Consider the following 12,906-nt stretch of genomic DNA (forward strand, 5'->3'; position numbering starts at 1 on the left):
AAAAAAAAAAAAAAGGTCATGAAGAACCTAGGGGCAAGACGGGAATAAAGACGCAGACCTACTAGAGAATGGACCTGAGGACACGGGGAAGGGGGAGGGTAAGCTGGGACAAAGTGAGGGAGTGGCATGGACATATATACACTACCAAATGTAAAATCAATAGCTAGTGGGAAGCAGCCACATAGCACAGGGAGATCAGCTGGGTGCTTTGTGACCACCTAGAGGGGTGGGATAGGAAGTGTGGGAGGGAGGGAGATGCAAGAGGGAAGAGATATGGGGATATATGTATATGTATAGATGATTCAGTTTGTTATAAAGCAGAAACTAACACACTATTATAAAGCAATTATACTCCAATAAAGATGTTTTTAGAAAAAACAAAAAAACTGGGCAGAGGACCTGAATAGACATTTTTTCCAGAGAAGAGATACAGATGGCTAACAGGTACATGAAAAGGTGCTCAATGTCACTAATCAGCAAGGAAATGCAAATCAAAACCACAATGAGATGTCACCTCACACCTGTTAGAATGGCTCTTATCAAAAAGACAAGAGATAGCAAGTTCTGGTAAGGAAGTGGAGAAAGGGGAACCCTGTGCACTGTTGGTGAGAATGTAAACGGGTGCAGCCACTATGGAAAACAATAAGGAGGTTCCTCAAAATACAGAACTTCTATATGATCCAGCAACTCCACTTCTGGGTATTTATCTGAAGGAAATCAAAACATTAAGTACAAAAGATACATGCACTCCCATGTTCATTACAGTATTATTTACAATAGCCAAATATCCACCAATGGATGAATGGATAAAGAAAATGTGATATATATACACAATGGAATATTATTCAGCTATAACAAAGAAGAAAATCCTTCCATTTGCAATATGGATGGACCTTGAGGGCATTATGCTAAATGAAATAAGTCAGAAAGAAAAAGGTGAATACCATATGATCTCACTTATATTTGGAATCTTTGAAAAGAACAAACTAATAGAAAAGGAGATCAGACTTGTGTTTACCAGAGGTGGGGGATAGGGAGGGAGGAATTGGAGGAAGATGGTCAAAAGGTACAAACTTCTAGTTATGAAATAAATTAAGTCCTGGGGATGTAACGTACAGCAGGGTTACTATAGTTAATAATACTATATTGTATGTTTGAAAGTTGCTAAGAGATTAGATCTCAAAAGTTCTTATCACAAGGGAAAAAATCGTAACTATGTGTGGTGACGGATTTTAACTAGACTTACTATGATGATCATTTCACAATATATACATATATTGAATCATGTTGTACATCTGAAATTAATGTTATATTTCAATTATATTTCAAAAAATGTTCCTGATTTTGATGATTGTATTGTGATTATGTAAGAGAATATCCTTGTTCTTAGAAAAACACACAGAAATATTTATGGATAAAGGTATACAGTGTCTCCAACTTATTTTCAATGGATCATAAAAAAGATTTTGCATTGTGTATGTATGTGTGTGTGTATGTTTCTATAGAGAATGATAAAACAACTGGGACAAAATGTAAACAAGTATTAAGTCTGGGTAAAGGATATCAAAAACTGTTATTCCTAGAATATTTTTTAACTTTAAAAATATATAAAAATTAAAAGTTCCCAAAAAATACCCATCAAATTGTTTTAAAAAATGCTAATGGTTGGATTAAACAGTAAATTAGACACAATTAAAGAAAGAATTACACAACTAAAGATAGACCTGAAGAAATTGCCTGACAGCATAGAGATCAATGATAAGAAATAGATGTTTAGAGATATGGAAAATGGAATAGAAAATCTAAAATTTCTTCTAGAGGGAGTCTCAGAAAGGTAGAATCAAGGAGAGCCAATATCTGGAGAAATTATGGCTTAGATTTTTCCAGAACTGATAAAACACAAATCCATATAAGAGACTGCCTTAGAGATAAGACAGTGTTAATATGACATCCTTTGGGAACCTGCATTTAAAGCACCTTAAATAGAATTGAAGGATTATTAAAAATGTAAGGAATTAAATATATTCTTGAATTTAAGACTGACGTTTTAAGTAAAAAAAAAATTAAATAAATTATTAATTTATATAACACCTTTGTGCCAATCACTGTGTCAGGCTTTGGGGATTCAAATATGAACAGACGTTACACTCTCTAGTTTGCATTTTAGTGGGAGAGATAGTTCAACAAGTATTTTTAGAACTCATAATTTACCAGTTAACAGACAAGATGCTAGTGATATAAATACATTAGTCTAGGGAGGAAATAGACTATTTCAACTTGATAAGTTTAATGAGAAGGACATGCACAAGTATTATAGGTATGGAATGGAAAGATCCTTAGTGCAATCTGGACAGTGTCAGGGAAAAGTTAAATATGACTGTGCTGGAATCTCAAAGAAAAGGTAGACATCACTGTTAGTTTATTATTGTTAATTTTTATGTTATAAAATATTATACATACAAAAAGGTATATAAAATATCACCAATCTACCACATTTAATTCTGATAAACCTGTTTAGCCCCTTTTTTTTTTTTTTTTTTTTCGGTACGCGGGCCTCTCACTGTCGTGGCCTCTCCCGTTGCGGAGCACAGGCTCCGGACGCGCAGGCCCAGCGGCCACGGCTCACGGGCCCAGCCGCTCCGCGGCACGTGGGATCCTCCCAGACCGGGGCGCGAACCCGGTTCCCCTACATCGGCAGGCGGACGCGCAACCACTGCGCCACCAGGGAAGCCCTAGCCCCTTTCAATAGAATCTTTTAAAAGACTTATTCATGTCCTTTATATATGTATGTGTGATGATACACATATGTGTATGTTTCTCACAGAAGGTAATAGTAATGAATGTTTTATTAATGTTCATTTTTGAGAGTACCCATTTAAGAATGAAATGATCTTATGGCATTTCTCATTTTATTCAACCCAAAGAACATCTCAACTCCATCCATATATCTTTTGGGTTCAGTATTCCCAAATATATCCCTTTTATGTCTGTAAAAATTCTTTAGCTAATTCTTTATTAATCTTTTGATAAAGCAGCTTTTGACACCATAAACATGTTGCCCAAAAACTGGTTAAGGTTTTGGCTAGTTTTATCATGAAGAATAACAAGATTAATCATTTATTTAGTTGCTTTCACGTGGTGACCATATTTCTCCATGCAGTGGAGTGATAATTACACTTACCCATGCTGTGATAGTGAATTATTATGTGACCTCTGTCAGTGTTGAACACAAAAAAGCATAGGCTTGAATGAAAGGGAGAATGCAAAAGGATATAGGAGATTCTTCTCCCTTCTTTGCTCATTCCCATACATGGAATGGAAAATGTATCATTTTAGATTTCTCAATTTGTACCTAAAGAGTCACATGAGATGTGAATTTGGCCATTGCCTTTCATCAAAGGATTTCTAAGCATCTCATAAGCATATTCCATAATCCTCTGAGCACTGTTTGTGTAGAATTAGCTGGCAATATTATTATCTCCATTATAGAGAGAAGTAAATGGAAGCACTGATATACTAAGTGATATTTTTATCTTCCATTCAGAAATTTACCACACTGGTTTACAGGCCAGTATTATTTATCACCTTTATGAAGCTTAGTGAGATTAGGTGATTTGCCCAACCTTAGGGGAAAAATTTGGCATAACATCAAGGCTCCTGAGTCTTATATGCCTTACTAATTTTATCTCCTCCCCACACACATACACTCTTACCCTCAGCTCTATTGAAAATCATATTTAATCCAATGTTTGAAAAGTCCTGTAAGGGATGAGGGATTACTATTAGTCATGATTGTGGTTACTTATGTGGGAGAAAGGAGGGGTGAACAAGATGGGACAAATGGAAGGTTTGGGGGGAGAGCTGGCAAACTTCTATTTCTTGATCCTGGGTGATGGTTACAAGGGTGGTTGCCTTATAATAATCCATTAAGCAATATATTTTTTAATGTAAAAAAAAAAAGAAAAGTCCTGTAAGGGAACCTCAAATCGTGTTGCTTCATGAGTCTTTGAGGTGTCATTCCTGGTTCTTAATTAGGAATCAAATGATAGTTTATTTTTTCTAGAATAGTTTTTTTTAATATTGTAACTGCTGTTAGTAATGTTACATACTAAAACTCATGCACTGGTTTTGTTCTGATGAGTTAGAGAATCCTATTCAGGATACTACCATGTGGTAAACTAAATAAAATAGTGGAAGATGGTCTTAGAGAGTAATATGGCTAATTCTACATGGTTACTTTCTTTTCTTTTCCTGTTGATATAAAACTACGTATCTTTATCTTTCTTAAATTCTCACCAGCAATAATGCTGGTAGCAACCAGAATTTTGATCCCAGTGAACCTAAACCTAGTACACCTAAGTGTACTAGGGGTACTGTAGTATTCAAATTGTGGGCATTGGTGTAAATTTGGGTTACGTTGAAAGTTAGAAGTAACCTGTAGAGCAGCAGTCCCCAACCTTTTTGGCACCAGGAACCGGTTTCGTGGAAGACAATTTTTCCACGGACCAGGGTGGGGGTGTGGGGGGGAATATGATGGTTCAGGCAGTAATGTGAGCGATGGGGAGCGGCAGATGAAGCTTCACTCACTCGCCCACCACTGCCCACTGTGCAGCCCAGTTCCTAACAGGCCGCAGACTGGTACCGGTCCACGGCCTGGGGGTTGGAGACCCCTGCCATAGAGATTATAAGGTTACCCATAAGAGGGAGGTAATTAGGATATAATAGGTAGGTGCCATTTAAAATTTATTTATTTATTTTTAATTGTGAAATACACATAGCATAAAATTTACCATTTTAACCATTTTAAAGTATACAGTTCTGTAGCACTTAAGTCCAGGTAACCCTTGAGTAAATTGGGGATTTACTCTAGTTATAGTCCACCTATAACTATAGGTGGACTAGTTATAGACCACCTATAACTTTACAGTCAGCATTCTGTATCCCTGGTACCGCATCCACGGATTCAACCAACTGCAGATTGTGTAGTACTGTGGTATGTATTTCTTGAAAAAATAAACTCGAGAATAGGTGGACCCTTGCAGTTCAAATTCGTGTTGTTCAAGGGTCAACTGTACATTCACATCGTTGTACAACTATCACCATCATCCAACTCCAAAACTTTTTTCTTGCAAAACTGAAACTTCCTATCCATTGAACAGAACTCCCTATTCACCCATCCTCCTAGCCCCTGGCAACTACCTTTTTATTTTCTTTTTTTTTCCTATAATATATATATACTTTTAATTTTTATTGGAGTATAGTTGCTTTACAATGTTGTGTTAGTTTATACTGTACAGCAAAGTGAATCAGCTGTACGTATACATATGTCCCCTCTTTTTTGGATTTCCTTCTCATTTAGGTCACCACAGAGCACTGAGTAGAGTTCCCTGTGCTATACAGTAGGTTCTCATTAGTTATCTATTTTATACATAGTATCAGTAGTGTATATATGTCAATCCCAATCTCCCAATTCATCCCACCCCCCTGCTTCTCCCTTGGTATCCATACATAAATGTCTGTGTCTCTATTTCTGCTTTGTAAATAAGATAGTCTATACCAGTTTATTCAGATTCCACGTGTACGCGTTAATATACGATATTTGTTTTTCCCTTTCTGACTTACTTCACTCTGTATGACAGTCCCTAGGTCCATCCATGTCTCTACAAATGACCCAATTTCGTTCCTTTTTATGGCTGAGTAATATTCCACTGTATATATGTACCACATCTTCTTTATCCATTCCTTTGTTGATGGACATTTAGGTTGCTTCCATGTCCTGGCTATTGTAAATAGTACTGCATTGAACACTGGGGTGCATGACTGCTTTAAGCACCTCATTTGAGTGGAGTTATATAGTATTTGTCCTTTTTTGCTTGGCTTATTTCACTTAGCATAATGTCTTCAAGGTTTATCCATGTTGTAGCATGTGGACTTTCTTTCCTTTGAAGGTATATGTATATACCAAATTTATTACTTATTCCTCTGTCCACAGACACTTGCATTGCTTTCACCTTTTGGCTATTGTGAATACTGCTGTCATGAACATGGGTGTACAAATATCTGTTTGTGTCCCTACTTTCAGTTTTTTGGGTATATATTCATAAGTGGGATTACTGGATTATATGTTCATTCTAGGTTTAATTTTTTGAGGAACTGCCAAACTATTTCCATAGCAGCTGTACCATTTTACAGTCCCACCAGCACAAGAGTTCCAGTTTCTCTATCCTGGCCAACACTTATTTTCTGGTGTTTTTGATAGTAGCCATCCTGATGGTTGTAAAGTGGTATCTTGTGGTTCTGATTTGTGTGTCTGTGGTTCTGATTTGCTTTTCCCTAATACTAGTGATGTTGAGTATCGTTTCTTGTGTTTACCAGCCATTTGTATAACTTCTTTGGAGAACTGTCAATTTGAGTTCTTTGCCTATTTGGGGGTGCCCATTTTTTTAAAACCAAGGTAGTAACCACAAGAGCTGCTTATTACTTTACAGAACTACTAGAGATATATCACTTTTAATTGCTAACTAATACTGGTAGCAAATGAGTAAGAACTTTAGGAAAATATTTGTCCCACATATCTAATCAAGTTTTGCCTGTCCTTCCTTTGTGTGTTTCATCCATCTCTTCCTCTCTGTTTCTGTTAACATCATCCTAATCCATTTAGCATCATCTATGCTACAGTTGTTTGTGAGTTTTTTAAAAAGGGTAAAAGCATTTAGTAGGTGCTTAATTTAATAACTGATATCCTGACACTGGGCCCAGTTCTACCAGAATGGTAAGAATAGATGGTCATAAATTCTTCTAGTAGGTTTGTTTTTCTTTACCTCTTTAGCTCCTCCCCTTCAATTCAACAAGGATTTATTATGAACAGGGTGTAAAATCTGAGTTTCTCTCCCTCAAACTGTGTGATAGGGGGCAAATCACACCAACTCTTCCCTATTGGATGACCTAAGTAATCTCTTAGGTTTCTCCTAGTCTTGTCTAGTAAATGTCTTTATGATTCTTGTAACTATTACCAGCTTTTGGATATTAGATGCCTGAATTATCTGAGAACCACATTACCCACAATAAATCATGTTTTTAGATTCTCACTAAACTGTTAGAGTGAGAGATAACAGTCTAACTCAGATCACTTTCTTATTTACTTTTACATATCTCCTTGGGCTTCTTAGATCAACCTAGGACCTAAACTGGAAACCTTTTAAATACAAATATTTAGTTTCTCTAAGAATTAGCCATCACTAATAAAGCAAGAATATTTTGAACGGTTAATATCGGGGGTGGCGGTTGTTTACTTCTAAAAAGTAGTATTGCCTCTTAACAGCATTTAAAAACAAAGGCTGAAAAATGCTGTACTGTGTACTTTTAGTTTTTGATTTCTACTTTTGAAGTTTTATAAATACAAAAACATCTCACACACCTGAATAGGGTAATATATCTTCCAAAGCTAAATATGAGTACTTTTTTGGACTAGCTGCCATTTTTGTTTGTTCATAATCTCTGTTCTCTTCTTGCTTCATTGAGAATTCACATTAAGTTGATTTCAAGTGGACTTCTAAAAGATATGAGTAATTCTTTAAACCAATTTAGTTAATTTTAAGAAATAATGTTATGTGATAGGCTAATGTAGATATAATAGCAAAATTAAGTGAACTATTTTAGATAGATTAAATTTTTGTATTTGATATTTATTGCTGAGTAATTTTTATAAAGTGTCCATCTCTTCTATTCCTGCTTCTGTCACTTGTTTGAAAGTCAGTAGTCAGTTATTTATGAATAGTCATTTTCTAGGATCTATAAATTTTGTTTTGTTTTCTGTAGTACAAACTTTATAATAAAATTTGTTTGCTTTATGCTCAAATTCTCTAATATTTTAAATAACTTAATTTCTTTTTCTCAGAGATCGAGAAAGTACTTTTAACGTCGCATTTGTCACTGGGAAAACTAGTTTTAATTTATATTGACCTTTTTCTCCGTTGAGCATTTAGTCTGTGTTCAATAAAATGTTGATGACTGCTCTTTAGAAGACAGCTGTACAAAATAAAGTATTATAAATATTCAGCTTTCCTTTCTAAGCATTGTCACCAACAGCTGGTCATCCAGTTTAGCAGAACAGATTTTGCACAGAGAGAGCCTGGCATGTTCCTGAATCAGTTTAGTGAAGGAGACAAAAAATAGTTTCTTATGGATTGGGGACTTATAAAGACATAGAGCATCTGTTCCTCAGTTAAGTCATAGTCTGGTAGCACTGAATCATGTTTAAAGCTAGAATAATGTGCAAAACTTTTTCACCTTGCTCATAATTTTATTTTAATAGCTAGTGTATTATTTCTGCAAATAATATACTTTCAACATCTCCATTGAAGGTATGTAAATTATTTTCCTTTTATGTATAATTTTTGTTAGTGGTATTTTAAAACACACAAATATATTAATTTCTTACTAAGATTATTTTATAATATAACTTTAGTGTTTGAATTGTATAATGGTGCATATATATAAAACTGCATATATAAAAATCCATTTAAATATTTAATTATGATTTCATCTTGATACATGCTATCAAAAAAACAGTTTCATCATTGTGAAAATTGCTTTCTTCACAGGTATTCTACTTTAGTTGGTGAAAGCATCTTTGTTTATATAGATTACTCTTAAATACTTGGCTACTTAAAGAATATTAAATCTAAGATGTCTTAACTATTTTGTTTGCAGTGTTAAAAGATCACTGAAATTGGATGATCTGTTAAAAGCAAATGTAAGTATTTACTTATGAGTTTGTAATTGCGTATTTAATTTTTTAACAGCTAATTTACCCTTATACTAAATGTAAAAAGTATCAAAAAAAACCCACTGTGACATAATTGTTATTGGTACACCATTTTCTACATATAAAATTTGTAATCTAATATATGGAAATTCCTGGCCAGCTTGAGGTTTTTATTTAACGGGCAAATTATTTGAAGCCTTAATGAAATAATTTAGTAGAAATTAATTCACTATTTGTAGAAGAAAAATGCTCTGCTACTTAAATGCAGATAAATAAAGATGGAACAATGGCAGTGCTTTAATCTGCATTCTCTAATATGCTAAATTGAAATAAAAGCATTAACAACATTTTTATATCAAAAAGGTAATTACCCCCTCAGCTACGCTGGCATGAATAAACAATTAAATACTAACACTGTAATAAATTTCACTGTGGTTGTCACAATAAGAATAAAATTGTACTGTTGCTATTACTTTTTGTAAATCTCATCATAGCACATTACCAATACCAGCATATCATGACATATGCTAGTTTATTATCTTTTCATTACCAATATTGGATCTAGATACAAACACTAATACTGGGATACTTATGGCCTTAGTAATCTTAAATGCAAGTAAATTGGTGAGAAAGTAAGTTAAAACAAATAGCTAGTCAGTAAACGGGCTCCTATGTGAGATCCCATATGAGAATGCCATTTCAAGAAATGGGTTTTGTATGGAATTTCTCTTCAGAAGACTCACTGGTATTTAACAATTTACCATTTTTAAAACTTCCTAGATGCTTTTTTAAAAAATTTAAATAAAGGTGGCAAAATACTGCAATGCCACTAAAAGAATCATTAGCGGTGTAATTAGCAATTTAGAACACCATTATCCAACTTGTTCTGTACAGAATGCAGCTGTGACTGTAATTTTGCATCTGTTTCTTTGGTCAGAATGGTATTTTGGTAGATGAGTAGTCCAGCTTGAAATGAAATACTGTTCTTTCCTGCCCCAAAACTGTTCTTTGGGAGGTGGTAACATCATTTGAATGTAAGAGAATGGCCAATTAGGAATTCATCCTTTTCATACAGTTGTCGTCATGGCAAGCTTTCTATCCATTTTTTCTCCAGATTAGGATGTGTCAAGGTAGCCAGTGACACAGCTAATATCCTGTATTAGAAAAATACATTGTTATGTTTGGCCCAATTCTGTACCTTTAAACCAGTTGACTTAGCTTGGTACCACATGGCCACCAACTGCTAAATGCAGGTTCCTAGCATCCTAGCCTGGGCCTTCAACATTGCTGTTTTCTAACCTATTTCTAATATTTATTATTATTTCTGATATTTTCAGCTTTTGTATCTTGCCTCATAATTTGTTTGCAGCTCTATCTTAGATCTGACAGCTTTGGCTCTGGTGCTAAGTCTAGGCTTCTCTCTTTAGTTACATTTATGCTTCTATCCATTCCAGTAACAGCTAAGCCCTGAAGCAGCCTGGTTCCCAATAATCTGCCTACATGCCAGTGATCCCATTGAGGCTGCCTTAGTCCGGGCGAAGGAAAATCAGACATTTACCTATAATTCTAAGAGCACCTAATTGCTGTGAAGCTACAGAGGAACTAGTAGTAACTTTGTGGTCATTTTGCCTTACCCATATGATGCTGAAGGAAGAAGGCTCTGGTGTCCAAGGAAAGGAGATGGCTCTTATATGCCAGTTGGTTGAAGTGGAGCCTGTTCATTCTAAACAACTGATGTTTCTTCTCCCAGCAATAATTAGAACTACCAAATCCCAGTGTTCCCAATGTGGCTACAGACCTTCATGGAGATTAATGCTCCATGATGCTAGGGCAAATCTGCAAAAGTAATTTTCCTTATGATTCCCCTAATAGGGAAAACAGAGGTATGGATCATTCCCTGTTATCTTCCTTTAATATATATAGAGTATATACTACGAGTACCACTACTTGCTGAACCTCTCAAATTGTTGGGGGGTAATGAGTGATGAAAGTTTTGATTTATCATTATCTGCAATATTGGGGTTGCTGAAGTTATTGCCCTCCAAGCACTGTTTCTAGATGAATTATCAGAAACAAAGTTGAATTATTTATTACAAACTGTTGCCAATGGCAGTCCAGATGAATTTATAGGGACAGCTGGCTACCTGGTCATATACCTAGCCAGCTTGACCTAATCTCTTTCAGGCTACTTCAGAGAAGGAATGGGAGAAGCAGATGCTGCAGATTGGGAAGGGAAGGAGAATACTTCCTACCAAGGCCAACTCAATAGGCATGCTGCTAGAAGGAATGCAGTGCAGGTTTGGGGGAGGTTTGCTGATTTGGACATACATACCCAGTCGAAATTATTCCCTTACTGTTAGTAGGATACTTCTAAATCTGATTATTCCCATGGCCTAACCTTATCTCTCTGAGATACAGCTTTTACTGACTCCTGAAATTAGAAAGAACTTGGGACTCCAGGGCATTAGGAAATATTATAGCTTATATTCTGTAGGCTTAGTTATTGATTTGGCTCATCTGCTCCTTTTTCTCCCCCTCCCTCCCTCTTCTTCCCTTTCTTCCTTACCTTTTTATTACGGAAATTTTCAAACATACACAAAAGTAGAGACAATAATACAGTGAACTACCATGTAACCATCACCCAGCTTCAAAATTATTAACATTTTGCTAATTTTGCTTCATCTATTTATATATATATGTACACATATATTAATGTATATATGTGTGTATGTATCTGTATATTTTTTCCTGGAATTTTACAAATCCCAGACATGTTATTTCATCAGAATATTCTTCAGTATGCATTTCTAACAGATAATGACTTCTTTCATAACTATAGTGCCATTATCATACCTTACAAAATAAGAAGTAATTCCTTAATAATATCTTTTAAAAATTATTATTTATTTATTTGGTTGTGCCAGGTCTTAGTTGTGGCTCATAGACTCCTTAGTTGCAGTGCATGGGCTCCTTAGTTGTGGCATGCAAACTCTTAGTTGCAACACGTGTGTGGGATCTAGTTCCCCAGCCAGGGATCGAAACCGGGCCCCCTGCATTGGGAGCGCGGAGTCTTTACCACTGCGCCACCACGGAAGTCCCAATAATATCTTTCACCCAGTTTATATTCACATTTCTATAGTTGTTTCAAAATGTCCTTTTACAGTTGGGTTATTAAAATCAGGATCCAAACAAGGTTTACACATTGTAGTGGTTCTTATGAACCTTGAGATTTTTTTCCCCCCAACTCCTTTTAAATCTTTTAAAATCTCACTCTTTTTCTTGTGATTTATTTTTTGGAATAAACAAATATTTTTTCGATATTGCACATTCTAGATTTGGTTGATTGTTTTCTTGTGGTGTCCTTTAAGTGATTTCTCTAATCTTCATATTTCCTGTAAAACTCGTAGTTAAAACTAGAGGCTTGATTAGATTCTGGTTCACATTTTGATAAGAATGCCTCATAGGTAGTCTGTGTAGTTCCTGTCTCATCACCTCAGGAGGCACAAAATGGTCTTGGTTTCAGGTGTTACCAGCCTGATCCACCCATAATAAAATTCTCCGTCAGTCCTTCTCCTAATGTTTCTTTTTTTAATTCATTGATGATTATTTTATAGATTCCTTATTTCACTACAGTTACCAAATATTGATTCCTTTTTTTTTTTAACCTTTTGATTTTGGAGAATTTTGATTATGGAGAATGCACTGCCCATTACCCAGCTTCAGTAATTATCAACACAAGGCTAATCTTGTTTCATTTATATTCCCACGCATACTTCAGTATCCCCCATACTAGATGATTTGAAGCAAATCTCAAACATCATCCATATCATCCTAAATACTTCAGTAATTATTTCTAAAAGATAGACTTTAAAAAAACTATAATAGTATTATCAGGGCTTCCCTGGTGGCGCAGTGGTTGAGAATCTGCCTGCCAATGCAGGGGACACGGGTTCGAGCCCTGGTCTAGGAAGATCCCACATGCCGCGGAGCAACTAGGCCCGTGAGCCACAACTACTGAGCCTGCGCGTCTGAAGCTTGTGCTCCGCGACGAGAGGCCGCGACAGTGAGAGGCCCGCGCACCGCGATGAAGAGTGGTCCCTGCTCGCCGCAACTAGAGAAAGCCCACACACAGAAACGAA

The 12,906-nt window shown here is 35.7% G+C and overlaps 1 protein-coding gene across 1 annotated transcript in view; it reads left to right on the top strand.

The window, feature by feature from the left end:
- The window catches only part of ITGB3BP (integrin subunit beta 3 binding protein), a 93,867-nt gene that overhangs the window by 13,194 nt on the left and 67,767 nt on the right, over positions 1 to 12,906 (top strand). The window contains exon 2 of the mRNA XM_024119973.3: positions 8,713 to 8,755. Within this exon, the coding sequence (XP_023975741.2) occupies positions 8,713 to 8,755 (43 nt within the window). The remainder of the gene's footprint in view (positions 1 to 8,712; positions 8,756 to 12,906) is intronic.

The sequence above is a fragment of the Physeter macrocephalus genome, chromosome 4, assembly GCF_002837175.3.
Source record: "Physeter macrocephalus isolate SW-GA chromosome 4, ASM283717v5, whole genome shotgun sequence".
NCBI classification, from domain to species: Eukaryota; Metazoa; Chordata; class Mammalia; order Artiodactyla; family Physeteridae; genus Physeter; species Physeter macrocephalus.